At 37.9% G+C, this 26113-nt stretch overlaps 1 protein-coding gene across 1 annotated transcript; it reads left to right on the top strand.

The window, feature by feature from the left end:
- The first annotated feature begins 6486 nt into the window (after positions 1-6486).
- LOC145778255 (spindle assembly abnormal protein 6 homolog) lies at positions 6487-20706 on the top strand. The gene is made up of 15 exons (XM_082589711.1): positions 6487-6654; positions 10322-10462; positions 12411-12528; positions 13356-13523; positions 13916-14113; positions 14380-14496; positions 14604-14756; positions 15156-15272; positions 16689-16778; positions 17419-17583; positions 17777-17873; positions 17981-18126; positions 18329-18546; positions 18838-18982; positions 19248-20706. Exons 1-15 carry the CDS (start codon positions 6590-6592, stop codon positions 19350-19352), a joined length of 2043 nt encoding a protein of 680 aa, XP_082445837.1. The 5' UTR covers positions 6487-6589; the 3' UTR covers positions 19353-20706.
- Positions 20707-26113: the final 5407 nt, after the last annotated feature.

Here is a 26113-nt window from a genome sequence, read left to right as displayed (position 1 = left end):
TGAAGTTAGGTCGAGAGATGGTCTTATCCAAATAATTGCAGACAACTTCGATGCACATATTCTTTCCCAAAATGGCTTAAAACAAACGCACAAAATGGCAACAATCGTTGCCCAACCAACACCAAAATCTGAACCGTCGAAGACACCCATTCCGAGACTGAAACAAGAGAACTTGAAAAGTGTTGAACTGAATGAAACTGAAATGAAGTATTTCAAGGGGCAAAAGAACCCCCTATGCCAGAATCATTTTGCAAATACCAAATACTGCCACTGAAGATATTGTGTCATCAAGCTTTGAGTTTGAATAGAAGTAGATGTGACGATCTTTCATTTATTAAGAAGTATCATGCATCAGAGTTATCTCCTGGCTTCAATGGATATAATTGCAGGCAGCTGCGAGAATCTGGCATCTCGTTGAAACCAAAATCCAAGGTAACTTTCTTACCACTCATCGATAAAACACCATCTGATCCCTCAACAATTTTGACTGTGATGCATGAGGCTGAAAGGATCACTGCTCAATCAGGGAAAGGGTTTGCTGTTTTCACATTGGATCAGCAACTTTACAAAGTAGCTTTAGATGTTATCTGGTCTGATACGTTACGATGAAACCACATTGTTCCAAGACTTGGTGGTATGCACTGGTTTATGAGTTTCATAGAATGTGTTGGAGTTCTAATGGAAAACAGTGGTCTTGTCCCTTGGTTACAATCTGCTTTTGCAAGTGTACCGAAAATGATGACTGGTAAAAAGTTCCCTATGAACATGCGCGCACTACGTTTTGCTGTCATGGAATTGCTTAAGAGTTTCATAGATGATGTACAGTATATTCCTTTGAAGATCTGGAGAAAAGAATGGAATTTTTAGCACAGAAGAGTATGACTGCTGAGCATTGGATTAACAATCTGATAAGGCCAGTTCTGCTTATGATGTTGTTTGTACAAGCAGAACGAGAAGGAGAATTTCCCCTACATCTGTATGCATGTCATCAAATGATTCCTTACTTCTTTGCTGCTGGACATATCAATTATGCAAGGTTTGGGTTATGTTATCTGCTTACAATGTTAAGGTTACCATTTACAATCCTCGACCAGTTTTTGAAAGGAGAACATGTTCTGCGCCAAAGAGAAGGCACATGGAATGGTATTTGGTCTGACATGATGATTGAAACCTCCTACATGACGTTCGGCAAAGGTCCTAATGAAATCATCGGAAAGACAACAAAGCCAAGAACTTTGCAAATCTGGGTCAAAAGTCAACACTCATGCAATGAAGTACTCCAATCTTTGGATGCCATCAAAGAGAATCAAGAATGTACAATGCCAACCCACAAGGAAGAAACAGAAGTAAGGATGAAAGCAGATCTTACAGACAGGGTAAAGCTCAAAAACTTTCTTGAAACATGCCTCCATCCTCTTGATTTTTCAAACCATCCAGAAAGTGCTTTTGATATGTATGATATCATATAATAGCAAACTTAATCTTTCCATAGCTTCGATCAATGATAGCACGTCACATGATACACGAATTCATTGTTTTACCCTTCAGTTTGGCTGCTCCATCCATTTTTAGAAGAATGAATTGACAGCCATGTTTAGTGGTAAAAAGACAAGAATTATCATGAACATGAAAAACTCTAAGACAAACTCTTTTCTTTTTTCAGCTTCGAAATGCAACACAAAAGCATGTTCCTGTTCGAAATCGAAAATTGGCTGTACCGATTTTTGTACATGCAGCGATTGCGAAAATGAATGGAATGTTGGCAATAGTCCGAGTGAGAGTGACAGCGACGAAGAACTTTTATCTGCTAAAGAATGACTATGCATTTTGTTAAATAAAAAGAAGAGTTGAGCAGTTTTTCAAAATAATGCTTCTCTGAATCCCTCTTTTTCTTACGATTTTTTATAAAAAAAATTGAGAATTGTTAATTTAAATAACTTAAATTCAAAATGATTAGAACTTTTAAGATCTCAACATTGTTAATCTGGACAAAAAATCCTTTAAAATGATATATAACATGCCTATGTTTGGACCAATTGAGATTTTTTCCAAATTTTATCTTGGCGGATTTTCCCGATTTTACTGACTTTGGAAACCGAACGAAATAGGGATGTTGCCCAGGGTTTGGAAGGTGGCAACATCTCTAAAATTGTTCCTATAGGACCCCTCTAAGTATTTCTACAAAAAGGTTCCACTCAGTATTCCAGTATAGGTTGACTTTAAAAACCCACTTTCAGCCCCGGACTATATGCTGTCTGTTCTTCAGCACCACCTTCACAAGAAGAGGAAGAAGCCATTCCCCACTGGTGCATGGTTGAGCGAAAAACCCGACCCCTGTACGAAGAAGATTAAAACGCCTTCACGCCCGACTCGGAATATAGTGTCGGGCCGATGGAACGTGTGTCGGCGTCGGGGAGGAACGAATGAAGTCTGGTTGTTACAGCGGCAGTAACACTGGTGGTAGACTACTTGATTTCGTTTCACACTTCCATTTATTGTGCGCCCAATTAGCCGCAGATATGTTTTGTCCGTTAGCTTAATTGAGAAGAAGTTAAGCGGCTGGCACGAATGGGTGTCTTTATTCAGTCGACGAGGCTGCTCATTTGAGGGAGCAGAAACCTCGGAGTGAGTAGGTGGTTGGGCGCCATTGCTCGTCAACCGAAAGACAGATTGGCTTCTTTGCGACGAAGCTCGGCAGGTTAGATGCCAGCAAGAATGGATAGATTTTGTATAATGGTGTGGGAGTGGGACACAGGCATTCGATCACTGTGCACAGGGCGCTGTTGATGGCAGAGTCGATGTTGTGGCAGTGAGCACTGTTGTACCAAACATGTGCGTAGGCCTATTCTGCTGAGAAGCAGACAAGAGTTAGGGCAGCAGTAGGCTACGCAAAGTGTAGTCTACACTGGTTTGCTATTGTAGCCTAAATTGATATATTATAGGCTTACATTAATGATTGATTACGACGGCACATTGATTTATTACTAGCCTAGCGTAGGCCTATTACAAGTTATCTCTATCAGTTTAGTTTGTTTTCATTTCTGACCAGTAGGCATTAGGCTACAACGAAAAACAATAGGCTAACTTCCAAACATGGCAGAGGTCTAGGGAAAGATACAATGTAGGGCGTAGGCTACAGGCTATAGACCTATATAGACCTAACCAGCAAAAATAAAGGAAACAAGAACTGATGTTTCTCAACCTCTGTTCTGGTTTCTTGATGTTATTGAGGATGAGAAGCCAAATTTAAACCTTTACGTCTTGTTTTAATATCAAGCACGTTATAACGTCTGCGTTTTTGTCGCGTTTATCATTTTCTAAACCTTTGCTATGTTTGGTATATATATTGATTTTTGTTGTGATGGTCAGAGATAAAAATAAACTGAATTGAACTGATATAAGGATTCTTCATTTAGGATGCAACCGAACAATTAAACAAAATGATAGGCTACAGGTGCAAATAAAAAATCAATAGGCTGCAACGTCAATACGAGTCTACCAGTTGAAAATTTTGTTTACATGCCGGTGATATATTTGCTTTTGTTGCAAGGTAAAAACCCTGGCTGCTTTTGTGCACAAATAGTTTTAATTCGTTGCTTGACATAGGCTAAGTTGGAATGGTGTGCTGCTCAAGCGATTTACGCAGTTAGGCTAATTGTCAATCTGCAACCGCGTAGCCAAACACGAAATAATGATAAAAATACTGTTACTGAAGCTCTATATTTATGGTTTTGCTTTTTCAATTCACAAATAGCCAAAAAATAATTAATCTGACTTTAACGACTTGGCCCTTGAACAACTGCCTCTTGACTTCGGGCGTAAATTGGGAGATTAACAAGCCCTGTAGTTTACAGTTCCCTGTTGTTATGTCTTGTCTCTTCCTAGTCGATGAGTCGTAATTTGCTCATAAATAGGGAACTGTATTCCGAAACCTCGTGAAAAAACGCCATCACTACAGAGAATCCGCAGCATTTGGCTGAAAAAAAGAACGCTTAATCTCCACTTTTGAAATAAATATTTTGATTTATTGAGGAAATCTTTATCTTTCAACTGGAAAACTCTTCTTTTGCAGGTTAATCTTGGAAAGATTTTATTTTCTAGAGGTTTTGAACTAAAAACTGATGCAGAGCAAGTTGCCAAGAATAGATGGATAGAGTGAAGTTTCTGCTTGTCAATTCTTTTACCAATGGTTTTTGGTTTGTTGGCTTTGACAAATTTTCTTCCATCCACATAAACACTTCAGGTCTGTAGGCTATATAAGCTACATGATATGTGATTGATTGATTGATTGAATCTTTATCCTCGGACTGGGAAGTGGGAACGCTTCTTGCAGAGCTTAATCCTGGCAGTTTCGCATACTTGTAGAGGCTTCGGATCACTGACGCAGCCCGGGTCACCAAGATTGACAGAGTGAAGTTTCCGATTGTTGAAGTCTTGTTGCCGGGGAACTATTCCATCTATTAGATGCCGCTGAATGGAGAGCAGTCCTTAAAGTGCTACTGCACGATCAAATTAACATTGGCTAGAATTCATTGCCAAGACATCCGGTACCTGTTGAAAAACTCACTTCCTTACAATTGAGGCCCACAGCCAAGAAATCGACACTTTTCCCACGCTCTCTAGCGCTTCTCTCTCACGCTACCTGGAAGTGGCAAACTCATCAACGCCACCTAGTGATATGACGTCAGTTGGAGTCGAACTTAGTGTAGACCAAACTAGCCGAGACAGGCTTGGTTGCTAGTGAATGTGCTAATTTGTAAGGCATCCATAATGAAGACGCATCTTGCAGCCAGCATTATACAAATTTAGTTGTTCATGCCTGTGTGCCAGGAGTGGTTTGCGAAGCCCATCGCCGAAGGCTAGTTTCGTAGATTAGCCTACAACAGCCAAACTTGGTTACATCGAAAACATTTTGTACTGTAGGACATAGTACAGTCGACTATCATGCGATAACGCTTTAGCATTTATTGGGACTGTCTTCATCTAGGTTTTTTTTTTTTTTAAATAATCTAGATCAGGGGTTGGCAAACTTTTTATCTCAAGGGCCGCATTCAGAATCTGAACTTGTTCAAGGGCCACAGTATAGTATAATTAAGATTAGGCTATAAGCCAAAATATAAAACCTAAAATAGTCAAAGCACAAGCTTTTATTTAGTTTTGAAGTGACGAAAGAAACAGAGATTTTATATACAGTACATGTGTTACGTAAAAGATATAAAAAAATTTTTGTCTCAATTGTTTATTTGAATACAACCCACATCAAGATAACACTTTGCCAGACGCACTTTGAGCGAAGTAAATAGATTACATCTGAGCTAATTAACACAATCAGAAAAATTGTCGCAATCGCTGCTTTTCTGTCTACCAAGAGTCTTAGCCTTGATCCAAGACTAAAACAAAAAAGAAAGTCTCATGATGTGACAGGCCGAAGTCAAAAATTTCGATTGTAACGTAATAAGCTTTTTAGCAATGGCTGCTTTGACACTAATAACAGCCATGCATTCATGCTAGATCACAATGTGGCTGGGGAAACAAACTACTACAATGCGACAAAAAGACTATAATTTATCTTTATCAAGATGAAATATATGAAGAAAAGGTTTAATTAAGTCATTGTAGTAATTAAAATTTTCAAGCAATTTTAGGATTATGTTTTTATATAATTGCTTCAGGCTTTCACGGGCAGCACAGAAAGTTGTTTCGGGCCGCATGCGGCCCGTAGTTTTCCCATCTCTGATCTAGATGATAAAGCTTTGGTAGAGAGTTTGCTTTGTTGAACCATAGAGAAATAAAACTCCTGACTCCAACTGACGTCATAACCCACGTGTTGCGCAATGCAATCCGCCATCGCAGAAACGTGGCCAAATATACAAGCGCGTGGAAAACCATGGTTTTGATAATTTTTATTGAAATAAATATAGCCTTAAAATGTAAGGGCGAGGTTGGTATTTGTAGATTGAAACATGCTCTTTGAGATAAAGTGCGGTCGAAGTCATCGTGCAGTAGCACTTTAACGTGCGTTGCTCAAGCGCATACCCCGAGAGTCGAACCAGCGCCGCTTGATCTTGAAGTTTCTTCGTTCCAGAAGTGACGCGCTAACCAATTGAGCTATGTGCGACTAAAACCACTGCAGTTTTTCTACTTGTTTTTTTATTTTTTTTTTATTTCTGTTGTCTATTTTATTAATATAGTTCGCATTCTGCCGAAAAATTACGTTAAATTAAATTTTTGACTGAACACTTCCAGTCTTCCAAACATAGGAAGTCCAATAAATGCTCGTTATGCTTCATTAATGAAGCGTTAATTTTTCCGTTGCTGCAGGGAAAAGGAAAACTGTGAAAAGTTGTTTCGCGGTGAATTTGAAGGAAGGACTTCGAATGAATTGTCGATTTAATATAGACTGACATATTAGCGAGTAGTGAATTTTAAAAACGCGATTCACCGCTTGTGTTCCAAAAACTGGCGTCTTTTCTAGATGAACAACAGGATAGTGTGCTGTTTTTCAATTAAGTTTTGTGTTAGTATCCTTTAGTTTATATATCTAGGCCTACGTGATACCAAAACAATTCTGGTCTAAACTGTTGTCAAAATGACAGAAACTTTATATTCTGAATTCCTCAAAGTAGTTTTCAAGTGTCACGAGAACGAAGACAGGTGAGCTATCAAATATTTTTTTAATTGCAATTGCTCTTTTAACAGTTTAAAATCTTAACTAATAAAGCTTAAATTTTGTTATTTATCTTACTGTTAAACTAAAGTTAAGTATGGTACATGGTAGTGATGCAGGGTGAAGGTTAAGTAACTGTTTTTTTGTTTTTTTTATAGTAAAATTGTGCTTTTGTTAGTGTCCATTTCATTTATGCATTTTGCAACCTTTTCAGACTAATGAGTTTTGGAAAAGTGGTTGTTGGTATTAAGTGGAATTGGTGTTGTTAAACCATATTTATAGTGTTGTGCCAGATCGCATTTGATTACATCAATACTTCAAATATAATTATTACTTTCTAAAACCTCTAACTTACAGCCTGTTTCTCCCTAAAAGAGGGGTCATCAGAAGGTCCTGAAAAATATGCATAAATAATAAATTAACAATACCTGAAAGATATTAAACATTATAACCTTAATTTAATCTGCAAAAAAATCTCAGAAATACAAAGGACTACCTTTTTCAAATGCCACAAAAGCCTCAATTAAGATCTCTAAATGAAGATCAACTAGATTTAACTATCAACATTTGTAATGTCACGGAGAAGCAAAATGCGATGACCGTAGTAACCTGTAAAAATCGGATGCAACCTAGTTCGTACCCTGAACAGTTCGTACCCTCAGTTCGTACCCTGAAAAGATCGAGAGAAAAAAATAAAAAAAGCGGAAGTCGCTGATCGCAGTTTCTGCAAACATTTTAAAATTTTCCCCCTGAAAAGATCGAGAAAAAGATAGCACAAAGACGAAGTCGCTGATCGCAGTTTCCGCTAACCCTAACGCTAACCCTCGCTGATTGCAGTTTCTGCAACATTTTTCTGCACTTTCCGCTAACTCTAACCATAGACTCATCTATGCTCTAACCCTAACCCTCGCTGATCGCAGTTTTTGCAAACATTTTTCCGTAGTTTTTGCTAACCCTTACCCTAACCTTAGAATAATCCATGCTCTAACCCTAACCCTCGCTGATCGCAGTTTTTGCAAACATTTTTCCGCAGTTTCCGCTAACTTTTACCCTAACTCTAACCATAGAGTAATCCATGCTCTAACCCTAACCCTCGCTGATCGCAGTTTCCGCAAACATTTTTCCGCAGTTTCCACTAACCGCAGTTTCCGATTACCCTAACTCTAACCATCGAGTAATCTATGCTCTCTAACCCTCGCTGATTGCAGTTTCCACAAATATTTTTCCGCAGTTTCCGCTAACCCTCGAGTTGTTTGCGGAAACCCGATCAACGACTTCGGCTTTGTGCTATTAAATTGCGATCAGCGACTTCGGCTTTTTTAATTTTTTCTCTCGATCTTTTCAGGGTACAAACTGAGGGTACGAACTAGGTTGCACGCGTAAAAATCAATTTAAATTTATGTTATTTTGAAGTATTTGAGTTTAAATTTGTTGCGATGACGACATTTACCCATCAGTTCACAATGCTGGCATTGCTGAGTCCACGTCTATTAGGCGCTGACAGTTAGGCGCTGGTCTAATAGGCGCGCACACTGTGGCGTCTGGATATTTAGGTGCGGAGCACTGTGGCGCCCGGTCATTTAGGTGCTATTCCTAGTAAAGTCTGCAGATTGTATCAGCTTGGCAGGTAGGGGCGTAGGGCAATGCTTTTCTCACAAAATATTTTATTGAACAGAAAAATATGTTGTTTTGTTAATGCGTGTGCGTTGTTGGTCATGGCTTCAGTGAGTGAAGTTGCTTAAACCGGCAATGCTTTTTCACACAAAATCTTAAATTGAACAGAAAAATATGTCATGGCTTCCGTGAGTGAAGCTGCTTAAACCGGCAATGCTTTTTCACACAAAATATTATATTAAACAGAAAAATATATGGGTGAAGCTGCTTGAACCGGCAATGATTTTCACACAAAATATTATATTATTACCGTAGCCAAAAAAGGACAGGCAAAGACTATGGATCTGCCATGATTTACGACGTAGGGATACTTCCGTAGGATTACTTCCAATAATGTTCGGAAGCTTGAATAATTTATTGATAAAGCTTTCACCAACGCAAACCTGGACTAACAACAAATAAAACAATAATAAATCAATAAAACAACAATATATTTTTCTGTAATATAACATTTTATGTGAAAAGCATTGCCGGTTTAAGCAGCTTCACTCACGGAAGCCATGATATAATTTTCTGGCAAGCTGCCAAGCTGTTACAATCTACAGACTTTACTAGGAATAGCACCTAAATGACCGGGCGCCACAGTGCTCCGCACCTAAATATCCAGACGCCACAGTGTGCGCGCCTATTAGACCAGCGCCTAAAAGACTTGCTCCCACAATGCTTGTTCAGAAGGGGCTATAATCCTATAATCGGTCTTTAGAATGGCCAGCTTTTCAGCACAACAAAGGCCACTATTATTGCGGCCAGCTCCACTGTAAAGCCGAGCATAGCTGTGGTGTGGATAGACCATGATATTTTAGGATTAACACCCTTACCCATTAAGGTCTTACCATTTAAAATTATTTACCCTTTAAATCGCCTTAAATAGTTCTGTGCTATTTCATTTAGACCTATCCATGAAGGAACATTTGTGGTAGGAGAAAACGGGTGCAACCTAATTCGTACCATGAACAATTCGTACCGTCAGTTCGTACCTTGAAAAGATCGAGAGAAAAAATTTAAAAAAGCCGTAGTCGCTGATCGCAGTTTCCGCAAACATTTTAAAAGGGTTAGGGTATTTGAGTAACGGTATCCGCAAACAAACTAACTGAAAAGATCGAGAGCAAAAAATAGAACATTGCTGATCACAGTTTCCGTTTTTCCACAGTTTCCGCAAACATTTTAAAATTTCCGGTAATGATCCTAAGAGTTTGCCGAAGTCGTTGATTGCAGTTTCCGCAAACATTTTAAAAGGGTTAGGGTTGATTGGAGTTTCCACAAACATTTTAAAATTTCTTTAAATGATCCTAAAAGTTTTTGTTTGTTTGAGGAAAATTTTAAAATGTTTGCGGAAACTGCGATCAGCGACTTCGGCTTTTTTAATTTTTTCTCTCGACCTTTTCAAAGTACGAACTGACGGTACGAATTGTTCATGGTACGAATTAGGTTGCATCCGGAGAAAACATTTTTTTAAAAGTCGTTTCACAACAACCAATATAATTTAGAACCTTAGGGTCCTTATCAATAGTGGCTTTGTAAATGATCGGAATGGCCCGTTTCGGCGAGTCCGATTCGGCGAGAGCCCTTTTCGGCGACTTTCCTATCCGGCAATTTTTTGAATTTTTTTTAAAATTCTCGGGTACCGTAGCCTAATTATCATTGCCGTTTTAGGGTTAGGGGTAAGGTGTTAGGGTTGGGGTTAGAGGTTAGGGTTGGGATTAGAGGTTAGGGTTGGGGGTTAGGGTTTTATTTTAACGTTTAGCGTCGTTAAAACGATGTAAAAGCGGCAATGATAATTAGGCTACGGTACCCAATAATTTCAAAAAATCGCCAAATAGAGAACTCGCCGAAAAGGGCTCTAGCCGAATAGGGCACTCGCCGAATAGTAGCAGACCCGTAAGTAACGGCCTTCTGCAACATGTCTCAGCACTCACTGCATAACTAATAATGCTTGCAAAAGTACATATTTGCTTATAACAATTACAACTTTTCTTGCAGGGCTGTAACTATCAAAGTTACAGTGGAAGTACAAACTACCACATCACCACTACATCGCAAAGACCTGTTAGTTCGTTTAACCGATGACAATGATCCATTTTTTTTATACAATTTATGTCTTGGAGAAGAAGACTTTCAAAGGTTTGTTTCATTATTTCATTGAAAATGTTTAAATATATTAATATATATATATTACAAAGCATTAAATATATATTACAAAGACCATACCTTTAGTTTCATGGTTATGTATAATGTAGCTCCTGTAGGTCATTTTTGCATTTTTTTTATGTTGCTCCATATAACTACAAGTGTAGCCTACGGTAATATATTATAGAAGTTTGACGCCTAAGCAAAAAACTTTAATTATATATATTTGCATATAATCTCACACAATTTTTTTCTTGTCTCAAAGCTATACACAAACAGCAAACACATAAATGTACTTTTGTTTATATAGCCTACTAAAAAACATAAAGAAAAAGTATGAAGTTCAGGCGTCTAAGCTGCTGGCGACCATCGTGTCCATGGTCGGCGGTCGCTGATGACAAGTCGTTAAATGACCTCTGAAACTACATGTTTGATCGCCGGCTTTAGTAAGCCAACATTTTTTCACTCCGTTGGTATTTGCATTTTTGTTTTCTCCAGTCGCATTTGTATTTCAAACCTTTTTCTCTACTCGTGTTTGTATGTAAAACTTTTTCTCTTCACTTGCTATCGCATCCTCTTTTCACAAACAACGCAAAGTCAAAGTCTCTCACATGCTGATGAGAAATATTGCTGATGAAAGTTTTGCAATAAGTCTTAACCTCGACCTGTAAAAACTCAAAGACTAGCTCTATACCTACTTGGGAAGCAGGGCATTTTACAACTGCAAATATATTTCCTGGCCTTATTTATGAACAAAAAAACACGATATTAATAAATGAATTTTCTATTTTGGATGCCAGGCGTCCCAATTTGGCTGCCAGAAAGAAGCTCTGGCAGGCCATGCTTGGTTTTCAGTAAAATAAAAGAACTCAGAGGCTTGAAGTTACTCCAAAGCTTGAATTTGCCAATACAGTGTTGTAACTGGCACTCTGGCAGCCTACTCTACTTTTTATGAAGTTATTGCCTTGCATTATGCATATTACACAAATGCTGTATCATTTTTTGTTTCTTTTTTTTTTACCAGTTATTGAATTCACTGCTCATCAATAACAAATGATTCGAATCAAGCATGGATTTATTCAGTAATTTCTATTATATCTGGAACTACAGCATTAATATAATAGCAACATAGTTTCGAAGATAAAATGCATTGGTGATGTTGTTTCATGGTGGATTTAATTTGAAAAGGGGTGGAAGGCTACCTTATCATCAGCCACCATTTCAATATGATTTAAAAGAGATTCAGAAAGATTGGATCATAGAAAGTGTGAAATTATTATGTTGGTCTATTTTAAATGTTTTGTATGAATTAATACATCTGTCTTTGAGTTTCTGGGCAGCCGATTTGTAGCATCAAATAGACAGCAATAGACACGTGCCTCGCCCACGAGGCTGGGCCCATCAGTATCGCACCGTAGGTGTTGAACTGTTTTATTCGCATCAGTAGCTCACGGTACAAAAGATTGACACGGCGAGAGAGTACAAACAAACATAGCCAGGTCGAAGACTTTAAGAAACCGGCCTGCCACACCCCGCGGGGAGCGGCATGATTTATGGGGTGACGATGCACCAGGAGGGTTAAGTCCACCAGCTTAGATCGCGAGGACCAGGCTGGGGAGTCGAGGTACCTGTGGAGGGAGAGTGTGGATCGAAACACCATATGGCCCGTCCGCAATTTTAGAATGGCGGAGCGGGCCAGGGAGACAGGCTCTTTGTAATCGACCGCCACTTTACCAGTCAGTTTAACTCTTATCTTTGTGGAAAGAAAAGAGCCAACGAAAGAACGTCCCTTCTTCACACACCTGTCTTTTTTATAATTTTGGTCTTTTTGCAGTTTGAAAGTAGTAAATGAGTGTAACCTACAATTTTCTTTGCCTGTCTTTTTATTGTTGTAGAAACTGAAAAGAAAATCATCAATCGAAAATTATTGTTTTATTCGCAGCCTGAAAACACAGCAAAGCCTGCTGGTGGACTTCAGTGCATTCCCACAAAGGTTTATTGGCTTGTTGCAGCAATGTCGTAGTGAAGAAAACAGAGAGAGTCCCAAGTTTCTCTTGCAGGTTATTGATAATAATTTATACTGTTACTTATAATATGAATATCATATTTCTGAAAACTATGTGTAGATGTTAACGTGGACATATTTTGTAGAATTTAATATGAGCTGTTGTAAAAGCATCTAAGATCAAAACACATGCTTTATTTTGATAATTTTGTGGTACCTTGATATATACTATCTACCACTTTAAAAAGAAAGTACCGTAGTTGAAGTAGCCTATTTACTTAATCAATCTAAATAAAAACTAGGATTATCCAAAATGTACAAATTCAACTCATGTGTCAGGATTTGTTGAGCGATGAGTTTTATATATATTTCTCCATAACATTGTGAACACTGAACAGCCAAACTAACGATACGGCCATGATACCGGCAACATATATACCTGTTTTTTCTTTTGCACCTTTTCTGCTAATAAAAATATTTGTCTATTAAGTGTTTTCTGTGATTATGTCTTGTAAAACCTGTTTTCCAACTGTAAGACGCCTTCAATTACCGTACCATTACTAATATATAATAACTTTTAAAACAATGAAAACCATTCATACTACAAAAAGTGCTCAATACTAAGTAAAAAAGCAAAGCAGAGCGAATTAAATCAAATAGAGTTAGTTATTACTATCTGAAAGAATCCTTAACAGCCTGTTTCACCTATAAAGGAGGATCATCAGATCCTCCTTTAGGTGAAACAGGCTGTTAAGGATTCAGATAGTAATAACTATATTTGATTTAATATAACTTTTATATATATATTATATACACTTACAGTATATATACCTAAAGTATATATACATTTTTGTATAATTAATGACAATATGTAATTTTCAGTTTGTTGTTGAAAATGAAGTGTCTGGATTCGGTGGTACAGGAGCTGGGACTTTGAAGATTATTGAAACGAATCCATTTAAGTACCTCACTCATCTATCACTGCATCTTGTCTCAGGAAATGACAATGACGTGAAAAAGTATCTTGCTTCATGTCTGAAATCGTCCTTGGTAGGCTATGTTTTATTGTTTAAGAAATATATCATGCTAATTGCTAATGTAATAGTTAAAATTCTTGTTCTATTTTATGAAAAGAAATCTTATAAACTAAAATACCAAGTACGAGTATTTGAAAATACAATTAAAACAACTGAAAATACTTTAAGCTGTAGGTCTACAGTATTATATCACTTTCAATTGGTTTGTTGCTGATGATAGACATTTTGAACAAACTAAAAAGTAAAAACTATCCTTTTCTTTTACACATTGTTCAGAACCGAATCTATAGCTCCTACAATATAAGTTATTATTTTCTTAATGCATGCAGGATTGTAGGCTTTTAAAAACTCGATTTGAACCATAAATGCTCGTACAAGCTATAGACGACATTGCTTGTTTATCAGGAGCGACAAAAACTTTTTGAAGAGAAATCAACAGCGATCCAGCAAGATCTCTCAACAAAGTTGGACCAAACTCGGCAGCAGCTATCCAACCGAACGAGAGAATTAGATCAGCTGCGCACAGAGTCAGGAGGAAGATCAGAGCGACTCTCAACTAACCATGCACGAGAGCTCAATCTGGAAAGAGAGAAGGCGTTAAAGGTTGGGAATATTTGCAAAACCGATTTGGGAAAATATTGTTAAGTCTTCATAAAGTGATATTGGAAGGAAATGTTATTTTCCATCGGTTCTTGTATGATTAATGCATAGCAAGAAGAATGCAGTCATTTTATATTCATGAACAGTTGATACAGGTATTTTGCACTGCTGCCTTGCCTCAAATAGTTACTTTTAAAAAATATCTTTGTTGTTGTATTAAAGATTGACTAATGCGGCGCACTGTCAATCTTTCAACTGATTTTTGCCAGGTGCAAGAAGAAATGCAGCAGAGATATGACAAGGACAGAAAAGATCTTGAATCTTCCTATCAGCGAACACTTTTACAAAAAGAAACTCGACTTAGCGACATGGAAAACATAAACAAAGTTTGTCTTTTTCATTTTACTTCTGTAATACTTTTCACTATACCTCTACACTTTGTATATTATCATGTTATATCTGCTTTCATACTTATTGAACCCTTTCCTTCTAGGATCTTACGGATAGGAGGTACAGAGCTGAAGCAACCATCAGGGAACAGAAAACCAAATTATCTGCTCTGGAGGAAGAACACAGGAGATGCAGATCGGATTTGCAACAAACTCGCCGTGAAAACAGTTCGCTGGAAGCAGAAAGACATGCGCAGGTATGAAAAATTCATGACATAGACATGATTTCTTTAACTCATGTTACATCTAATTATGATTAGTCATTATTCAAGGCCTTGTGCCAGGTAGATTGCTCTTTTCTTCACATTATATGCTCTTGGCACTTCCTGGTTTGATTATTTTCACAACGGTAAGGATTCAACTGCCTGGTAAAATCGGCGTTTGCGTCGACGGCATGAGTTAGTGGTTTGATACTGATGAGCCCAGCCTCATGGGCGAAACACGTACAGTATCTATCGCTGTAAATTTATGCTACTTTGGAATCGACTGCCGAAATACGTTTAGTTTGATTCGTTAATCTTCTAAAATAATTTAATGATCAACAAAGAAGTCGAAGTCTGGTAGCTTTTCTGTGTCTTATAGTGGATTTGTCGCAGGATAAGAGCATCCAGCAACTGAAAACACGAGTAGCTGTTATTGAGCAGGAGTTGTTGGACAAGGAACAGCTGGTCGCGAGGATAACATCTTCTTTGGAAGCCTCACAACAGCAAAAGGTTTATCGATAAAAACTGTTCAGAAAAACACAATTTTTAAGTTCTTGTGTGTTTTTACGTTTAAAGTGTTTGCCATTTTGATAGCTCAAGCATAATAATGTCGGATTTCCTCACCGTAGCACAGGCTACGTTTTTACCCGGGGCAGTGGTTCTTAACCTGTTTTTTGACACGCCTTTAATAATGATTACATGTTCTGCCCCCCCTCGGTTCTAAACAATGGTCGCACCGAAATAAATTTTGTTTTTGTTGACGACTGTAGGCTACATGATTGAAGTTTATTTTAAGCAACTCGATTTTTAATGTATTGCACACAGCACAACGTTGCTTAAGTCTTCAACTCTCAACCTGTCCTTGGCCTCGACACAACTGCAGTACAGAAAGGTGCAAAGATATGAGGATCCGAGCACTGTTAGTCTTTGCATATTTTGAGTTCAGACAAGGAGGCAAACAGAAAGATAATCTCGAGTTCCACTTCTTCGAAGTCTGACTTGGCTGTGAGGTTGAACTTTTTATGCAGAAAATTTTTTTTCAAGCTCAAAATAAATTCGATTGGTTTCCATGTTTTCATCTGCATTTAAAAATTATTTAAGTTGTTTGCTTTCAAGGCGTCTAGATGAGCTGTTGCTTGATTTTTCCACTGAAACTTAATGTTGCCATTTGCGATTACAGCGTCCAACTTAGAAGTTCACTGGATTTCCTTGCTATCTCGAATTCTCCACATGTATAGTTTAGTTTGGATGTAAAACGTCTAAGTAATTAGCATGTATTATTTTGGACAACCATCAATCAGTCGTGTGAAAAATAGGCCAGATTACACATTATCTACAATCAGGCTGCATCCCCTCATCCAGGTTGATAAAGCCCTCTGCTTTTGCAAAGTTGACTACTTTCATAATTAGGTTCACAGTTCACCGCTCCAGACACCCTTCATTGCTTTATTGGATACAAAGTTTTGGATGATAAGGCTCTTCGCTAAATAACGCAATGAATGTGAAAGGATATTACTGTTTGTTTTCACGTGTAACGAAACCAGATTGCAGAACAAGGGCAACAAAAGCTCCTTTGTATTATATAGCCTTACTTGTGATCTCCAGTTCTTAAAAAATAGAAATGACAAAAAAGTAGTTCAGGGTAATGAAATTACTGCAAACAGACTAAATATCGTTGGAAAGCTCGCGCCCCCCCATGAAAAGTGGCTGACGCCCCCCCCCCCGGTTAAGAACTACTGTCTTAGAGCATAAAAGAGGATGATCCATTTTATGATATGATGATACAATCCGATTGCTTTTTTTTGTTACAATTTTTTTACTACTTACGTTTTTACTTAGAGCATAAAAAGGATGTTCCATTTTATGATATCCGATTGCTCTTTTCAATACTTTATTCTTGTCATAACTCATTTTGATTGAACCTAGGATCAACTCGACGAGAGAAGGTCTGAACAGCAAAGCCAAATCAGAAAGCTGGAAGCGACCATTAAGACCATGTCAGAAGAAATCATTAAAGTAATAGTTTCGTTTTGCTGCGCTTAAGTTTTCATTTTTGGTGCGCTTATCAAGTCGTCGTGCAATGTAGAAAATATTTTTAGAGTGTTTAAACTGGACTTAAGTGGGCATTCACAACTCACATTAGCATTGAAAAAAAAAGACCCTGTCATTTCGATTGCACTTGATTTGAAGACTGTTTAGAAAGCACACAAACGACTGGCAAAATAATGGTTTGTATTGTTTCGTGATGATGATGATGAAACTGAATTTACCAATTTCAACGCATGACGCTTTATTTCAAAAAGGGCTAATATGAATGTCTAAGCTCGTGAAAGAAAAATCAGTAAGTGTTTCGGTGATAAGTGAAGGATAGAAATAGAAACCGAAGATGTTTTGTCTTTGAATTGGCGGAAGAAAATATTCGTGCTCACTTCCGACGTCTTTTTAAGAATTGCAAAACCACGTGTTGTCAATGATTGTCAAAACGAAAGATTTTCAATGCCGAGTATCAGTATATGCTTTACCTTGAGAAACTCTAACTATCATTTACCAGATCGTCATCATCGTGTCTGTTATAGAGAATGGTGTTAATCTCTGTAGCAACCAATGTAAAATCTTTTGTACCTTTTTCTTACTAACACTTTGATACCAATTGCAGGGAAACGAAATCATCAAGAAGCTTCAAGATGAGCTTCGAGGCTACATCGCAAAAGTGAAGCTGAAGAATGAAGTCACCACCAGGCAGGAGAGTGTGCTTCGGGAAAAGGAACAGGCTTATGAGAAAACGAAACTGGAGTTAGAAGACAAGACGAAACAATTGAAGGTGCTTACTCTTTCATACGTCAACAAAGCTGAATATACGTTGTTTGATATTTACTTATTTCACGTTTATAGATTTTTTTTTAACATTGTAATCTGTTAATGGTGCAAAACAATGCATTTTGATCTCGTGTAAAGATTGTGTCATTCTACACTGTTCACTTAAATCAATCGCCGTTTTGTTTATTCTGTTACAGAACAGCGAAGAAGAAGTTTCTAAGTTAAAAGAACAAGTAGAGTTGACCCTTTCAAAGTTGGAAGAAAGCAAAGGACTGCTAAAAACCAATGAAAACGGTGTGTTCCGTGTTTTTTATGACTAATTTCTTACTTTGCCAGTATGAACGCTTCCTCAAGATTAGCCTCGTTTCACCAGTTAGCAAAAAGTAATTTCTGTTTTCCAGTGATCAACTGGTTAAACAAGCAACTGAACGAACGTCAGATCTCCTCCAGAAGAAATCCAGCACCACCACCACCTCCTTCCAATCCGGCTCTACACCATCATCATTCGCTTCCTTCGTTCGACCACAACACTTTCAACCCTCCTGCTGTTAGTTTTCATGTCAAACTAATTTTCTGACCTTTCTTAACGAAAAGACAATAGCTGAGTCAATTGAGCATTTTGCGTTTTTGTTTTTCTCTGGTCAATTTTTAGTGCTCGCAAATAATACTATGATTGCTTTCCAGCTTGCAGCTGATAATAATGCTGTATTTTTTTCACTTACACCAAAAGCGTCGTTGTTGTTTTACAGCCAAACTACAGCACCCCACTTGGCCCCACGCCCCAACCACCCCATTTGTCTGTTTCACACACCACACCGGGATCTGGGGTTGGGTCCAGTCCTCATGGTCTGCAAATTCGACCTCATGGATCTCCTGGAAGTCAAGTTCCTCGTCCTAATGTGTCCCCACAAGTTGTATATAACCCTGGGCAAAATAGCAAGGAGAATCAGTCACCCACTCGCGCAGGGTATGTTTAGTTGTTTACATTATGATCGATGTTAACCGGTTATTTTTACTGCTATAAGACATAAGTATTTTTGCTCAATCATGGGAGAATTTTGTGGCGTACGAATATAACACAAATATTATGAAATTGTGTACAGTTTCAATAAACCACTTAGACTTAGAGTTTTGTAATTGTAATCTTTCATAATTAGTTTTGACGAATTGGTTTATAGTGAAATGTAGCTTTTCTTGATTTGGTTTTTGTGTAATGTAAAAATTAGTTTTTAAATAAATCTTTCACGCTATGTTGCAGTGAGGGGACGTCGATTGATCCAAAGTATTTCTCCAAATCATCGGAAGTGATTACAGTCCGAAGTATATCGCCTGCTGATCACATGCCGACCAAGCAGATGAGCAACAAACCAGTTCTTAAACCTTCAACCCGACTCAGTCAACAAGTGAGGCGTCATTCAGTTTTTGTCGTATCCAGGTTACGCCTGTTTGTCGAAGATTTAGATTGTGTGAACAGGAATCCGATCCTGTCAAAGGCACAGCCGCTTGCTCTTGAGCAGTGTCGAACCGGCGCCCTTTCTATTGCCGTACCAGGGCTCTCACCACCTAGCTATGCATCTCTGAGAAGCATTATATGCTAAATTTGTTGACCATTGTTTTGTAAAGTTGCTTAATTTCTCCAGCATTTTTAATCGCAACTTTCCACTTCAGGTGATCAACAAAGCATCGGTGCCTCGACCTAACGTGCGTTTCCAACCTAAGAATCCTCCACCTGCTGTATCTGCATACTTCTCAGGCGCCAAACCAAAGTCTTAACCATCTAAAGCTTGTATGCCAAAATCGAGTTGGACCATGACTATTTGCTATTTCAGCAAGATCAACAGCTAGCTGTTGATTTGAGTCTCCGTCGTTGAGTCGATTGCGATTGGATACAATATATCGTACGGCATATACGTCATCACATCTGGGTGAAGTTTCTGTAATATCTATTTGTTGATGATTTCTTGAGTCCAGTTAGCATTTCTTGTTCATTTCATTGTCCTTTGCCCAACATGACCAACGTACATTGTAGCCTACGTGGCGTTTTTCTGCGCTCTTAAATTAATGTAGCCTACTGATAATGTAAAATAAGAAATTACCTTACGTTTTCATCATTTATACAGCCGTTTGCTGAATACAGTATAGGCTACAATTTGCAGGTTGATATTACGAATTGTCATCACTCATTTTGACACGTTATTCGTTTTCGCTCCATTGTAGTCCAGTTCAACACCCATTTCAAATATTTCGTGAAGCAACTTAGCCTACTGCAAATGAAATGGATATTAAAACTTCCCACAGCCGTCGGGTTGAAGTTGTAAAGTCAATTCTTGTTCAATTTAATTTCTACTTGTAGTCTACTGAAGCTATTTACTGATTGAACTTTCAAACCAATCATCATAGTCCAGAATTTATGCTTAATGCAAAACTATTGCTGTGTTGACTGCAACTACATAACAGCGTACACATTGCTGCAATGCAACAAAACATACTTGCAGAATATACTACTGTTAATATGCTTACAATGAGATTTGTATATCGTTCACTGCGGGGTATGAGTGGTATTTTGAAGTTAGAACTAGATATAAATCATGGCAAAGGGATTGATTTCGCAGTTCATTTTAGTGTCTTCCGAACTAAGTTTTATTTTGAGCGATGACTGCAGCGTGTAGCGGCCTACAGACGTTGACTTGCTGTGAAAGTTGATGGTTAAAAAAAAACATGCTAACTTTTTCACCATTGGATATCAAGCTTAGTCAATTTTCCACCGGACCTGGGATTCCTAAAAGTTTACATTTCATTTCTAAATCACTTTGTGTTGCCTGTTCCAAACAAGCTTTTCCTTTTAAAAATATCCACCCCGTGGCAAGTCAAGCAACTATTTCCACCTCTTAAATTCAGATGTTTTCGTCTGGTAGGTTGATTTTTTACTTTGTCATTTAAACAAATCGTCTACCACATCCTACCTTATCCAATATCCATTCCTTAAAACCTTCAGTGAGTCATCTGTGGTACGTAACCTATTAGTCACCTCAATGTGATTTCCTCTGCATCTTATGCACCCCTGGCGTGTGATTGCATTTTAGTCTTTCCATTATGACTTCGACAAAGATCGCATCACTATGTTTGTTTGTTAACTTGGAAAAAACATTTCACGAATTGACTCCAAAGCAAGAAATTACAAGTTTCAGCACTAGGCTACGTTGCAACGTTGTGTGTGCCTTTGTCACATTATGGCTACTTCAGTAAATTTTGTATATCTTTTCAATAGTAAAACTTAATAGCCTACATTAGTTAGTGAAATTTAAGGGCGAAAAGAAAATATTTCTAAATGATTTTCCTGATCAGTTTAACTAAACAAAGAGAAAATCTTTTACAATTTTGTTGCAACGCTATCCTTTAGCATAGATGTTCTCAAGCGGTTGTAAATTAAATAAAGAGGATGAATTCTTTGAAAGATAAGGTACCTGCAGCTAATAAGGCCCGCTAATTTTCAAACCTCAATATTTTTCTAAATACTGCATAATTTTGAACGAAACTTGGAATGAGGATACTTTGGGTCTATCTAAACAACATATCTATGAAACAAGTTTCTAAGTAAAAGGGGTTGTAAAATATTAAAAAAATAAAAAAAATCTCAAGCGGGCCTTATTAGATGCACGTGTTGTGAATAAGGCCCGGTTTGAATTAGCACCAAAAGTGATGGCAAAGGTGTATTTTCACTATAACATCACCACAAAACAAATTCTAATCGACAACACAGGCACATAACTAATAATTAAATACACAGAGACAACTATTCCCTCCCCCGCCCCATGCTCCATTTTTTAAAAAGCGACATGGTGTTTTTAGATATGGTAAGGATGATAAAGTATTTTGATTCTGAAATTATGATATTTCCATTGCAATAACAACTTGGATTAATGGTGTAACAAGAATTGTTTAGGTCACCCAAGTCTTTAACCCTCACTTTCTTAACCAGGGGTGCACAACGTTACCCCAGGGGCCCATGGGCCTCATTACCAAAATTAGCCTAGTCTGATCATCATTATCAGTCTTGCTTTAATTAGAAAAAAAGCTCAAATTTATTAGTTTTACTGCATCAGCATGCACATATCTTTCACATAAAATGCAAAAAAACGGAAGTCAAAGCGGTTTGTTAACTGCAGAACAGTCTAAAATATGTGAAAATTAATAAAATCACTCAATTTCAGTCCCCCCAAACTTCAACTTTCCGTAACTCAAAAAGTTGTAAACTTTAGGCTGTGAAACTTTACCAGTTAGTCTCAATTCACCATAGCAGCAATCAGAGCTTCCAATTTTGTTTAAAAGATTTGTAACAACGGAGATCCAGGGGGTGGGCCTTATTACTGGCCGGGCCTTATTAGCTGCAGATGCCTTACCCAAATTCTGACTTAAAAATAGCTAATGTGTGTAGGTAGACCGTCGTTTTTAGAAAGCTGGCAATGGCTTATCTGGAGTAAAAAGATCGGGAGCTTCCTTATCGGAAATTTATAGGTTAGACCTACATCACACGTGTCTAATTGTAAACAATGGACATTTTAGTACAATAAACTTACACTTACAGGTTTTTAGTTTAACCTACAAACTGTCACTTGTACGCTGTGAGCACACTGAGCAGCTAAATCTGAAGCTGAGAGTTGTATTGTTGTCAGTTCCTAGAGCGCATGTTAATCTGTCGTTCTTATTGATGTCTTCGAAGTATCTGACATCATTGCTTTAATTTGTAGGCAGCCTTTGTGCGAAGGAAACAGACTTAATAAATATTTCCCACTGGTCACAATTTCTAGTAATGTTGTAAATGGTTTTGATTCATTGAATCTTTATCCTCGGACTGGGAAAGCTTCTTGCAGAGCTTAATCCTGGCAGTTTAGCATACTTGCAGAGGCTTTGAATCACTGACGCAGGCCGGTCACCGATATTGACAGAGTGAAGTTTCCGATTGTTGAGGTCTTGTTGCCGGGGAACTATTCCATCCATTAGATGCCGCTGAATGGAGAGCAGTCCTTAACGTGCGTTGCTCAAGCGCACACCTCGAGAGTCAAACCAGCGCCGCTTGATCTTGAAGCTTCTTCTTTCCAGAAGTGACGCGCTAACCAATTGAGCTATCGGGGCGAATTGAAATATATGTTTTAGAATCTCAATCCATTTGAGTTTGTGTTTATTGCTGATCATCACAGCGAAAACAATACGCTACAACACATGTCAACATAACAAGAAAAGGTAACAAGCGTGACAAAACACGAACGTTAACCTAACCAATCAAACATTGTTAAATTTGATCAATAGTGTAGTCATAGGGTGGGCTACAACTTCGGATGGGTGACTTCATAGCTAGCCTACCAAGAAATTTAAAAGAAGCCAAAGCTTCCTGTCCAATCGTGTGACTCGCCATGTCATCAAAACAACTATGAACCTACTACAATCATCATAAACAGGCTTCTCGGTAACTTATGCAGTTCTTGTTCGATGCGACTACTACGTATCACACGTTGGTTGTGACGCGTTCAAAACTAAGACGCAAAACACTGCATCTTCTTACAACGTGCAAATAGTCCGATGATTTCACATTGTGGCAAAAGCCTGGTTAGAAGCATTCGGTGAAGTAAAGGCAGTGTTGTACGCGTCCATGAAATAAATTGACGGCGTCAGCGTTAGCGCGAATTGTCTAAAAACTTTACGGCGTAAAGTATTGCGTAAGCTCTTAAACAAATTGACGACGTCAGCGCTAATTTCTTGCGCTATTTTAGCCAGGTTATCACAAAACGGAAGTATTCGACTTCTAACGAGTTCGGTTTTTGAGACTGTTTGAAGCTGCGAAAGACGATTTCGTCTTTTCTCGACTCAGATTAACCCAGGATACGATAAACAAACTTGAAACTGCATAGTTAGATAGACGAACAGCTGCCACAGAAAAAGATTGTTCATTGCTATCAGTCTGAAAGCCAAAACGTCAAACAAAATTTAACTCTCATCGTGAAACGAGATTTTCCATGCAAACGAAAAATGACGCATAGCGCCTGACGCTTAAAATCGCCAAAATAATTGACGGCGCTACCACTTCATCAACTAAAAAATAAACTGACGGCGCTACATTCAGCGTCAACGTACAACACTGAGTAATGGTTACACTGACAAGTTTATGACCTGAATGTAAAATTCAACATGGCTAAATGTTAGGCTGCAGAAGGCCATATTATTTACTACTGCTTTTTCGTTATGGGGGACAGCTTGATGATATTTTTTTAGTGTGCGGTTACGTAGAATGTATCCTATAAGAAATAGGGCGAAAGGTGGTGTATTAATGTCTCAGAATTCAATTCATTTATTATTGTGACCACGCGTAGGTCTTTTAAAGAGCCTAGCTTAAACGTTTATGCTAAAATCTTCATACCCAAGAGCTGCAAAGTGCCAGGAGGTCTGCAATAAACCATTAGCCTATCAGTAAAATAAATAAACTTTTTTGGTAACCGTCATTAAACTTAGAACGCTAATCCCCCCGAATTAATAAAAATCAATACTGCAGCCTTTAGGCTGAAAAGCTAACGGAAACTTGGTTTGAATATCACCATTAAAGGTTTTTGATTTTTTTTTTACATCAATTAGGCCTGGACTTTGCTTCTGAGGTCTATATTCTTTCATTAGCAGAAGCAACCACGTTTGGTTATTTTCAGTTTATTATTCTAATTTTTTATGGAATTGGGTAATTTGTCAGAAACTAGCTCTTGTGGAGCAAAATAGGGAGGCATTCTATGAAAAAAGACATTTCCGATAACAATTAGAGATTAGACTCTCATTTATCACCAGGAATTTTAAAAGAACCCAAATGCCGACAAATTCTAATCATCAACAAATGCCTAAAATAAAGTTAGTTCAAATGACTAAAATATAGGTTAGTTAGGCTTAGGCTACTAACATTTATAGACTACATGTCGAGATTTTTTTAGTTGTAACCTACCATTTTTTTTATATAATTATATACTTGAGCATTTTATTTAGCCTCTTCACAACAACATGTCAGCTAATTTAAATAAATTTCACAGATTTTTTTGCATAAACCGAATCAAAATTTAAGCGAATGTTTTTTGTAGTAGGCTATCGGTATCTGAGTTGCCTACTTGGTAATAAACATACATGACTCAGCAACAACACTATATTAAACATTATAAAAACAATAAGCGAACCTAGCAGTTTCTCAAATGTTTAGATTTTACCATATTGTTGCTGTGATCACTAGCGTACGCAGGGGGGGTGGGGCCATTAGGCCATGCCCCCCCCCCCTTAAAAATGTTTTAGTAGTTAACGACGTGGATTAAGGCATTTGATATGTTTAGGATTGCACTGTCAAAGTAATTAACAATGTTGTTTTATAGACTAAGCCAATACGAAATACATGGCCCAATCCACCCACCCCACCCCAGGTATTCCAATGTAGCATAGTGTTCTGTAAGCCTATTATAGTGAGAAAGAAATGGATAAAGTCTAAACTAAAACCATACTGGGATATCACGAAGACGTCTGGGATATCAATGGCCATAGTGGCATAGCCAGGGGGTTTGGGGGTTACAACCCCCCTTGGCACGCGTGTGACGTCACGATATTGAGAATGATGCTTTCAGTCTCTTTATGCTTGGGAATGATGCTTTCAGTCTAAAAAAAACTTGCTTAATTTTAAACAAAACTGCATTAAAAGAGCGAGTTTTGCCAATACCAAACATTTCAGCCAGGAATTAGCAACAAGAGAACATAGAGACTTAGCTTTATTTCCGAAAAATACCGCAGAAAACATGATCTTATCCTATGCTATGCCACTTGACCGCACCATTTTACAGGAATATTCATACCCACATTTTTGTTGAAAATGCTCTCAGATGCACCAAATTCAAAGTAATTTTTAAAAATTTTCTGGGGTAGGCCCCCAGACCCCCCGCCGCTGGGTGTCGTTTTAGGTGAAAACACCGTCGGGCTTCGCCGCTGGTCCTCAAACCCCCCTTTTCAAAATTCCTGGCTACGCTACTGTCAGTGACCCCCCCCCCCCCCCCCTTGAGAAAATCTTGCGTACGCCACTGGCTACTGGCTGTGATGCTGTATGATTCTTTAGTATTTCCTTTAAGAAATATATTTTTCTTATAGGCTTGAAAAGGGCTGTATGACTAGCCGAAAACGTTCTCTTATTGTTTTTACAATAGAGCTTCGGTACCGTAGAGAGTTTGTCTTGTTGAATAATATAGGATATAGGAATACAAAGCCGAGCAACGTGATCAAGTTTAACATATTCAAGCTTATTACATTTACAGAAACACAAAACTATGCAACAAATTAAATATCGATTGTTTTTATAATGTTAAATGTACTAGTGTTTTTGCTGAGTTATGTTTGTTTATGGTTTAAAAAGTTACCTCTCCACCCAAATTGTACTTGGTAATAGGACCTAGGTTATAAAAGAAAATTCGAGTTTCAACAAAATAAGAAATAACTGAAAACATAATTTTATTTTCAGTGAACAAACCGAAGAA

Source organism: Aplidium turbinatum, chromosome 10 (assembly GCF_918807975.1).
Source record: "Aplidium turbinatum chromosome 10, kaAplTurb1.1, whole genome shotgun sequence".
NCBI lineage: Eukaryota > Metazoa > Chordata > Ascidiacea > Aplousobranchia > Polyclinidae > Aplidium > Aplidium turbinatum.
Note: the sequence above shows the minus strand (reverse complement) of the source record. Positions and strands in the feature narration are given on the sequence as shown.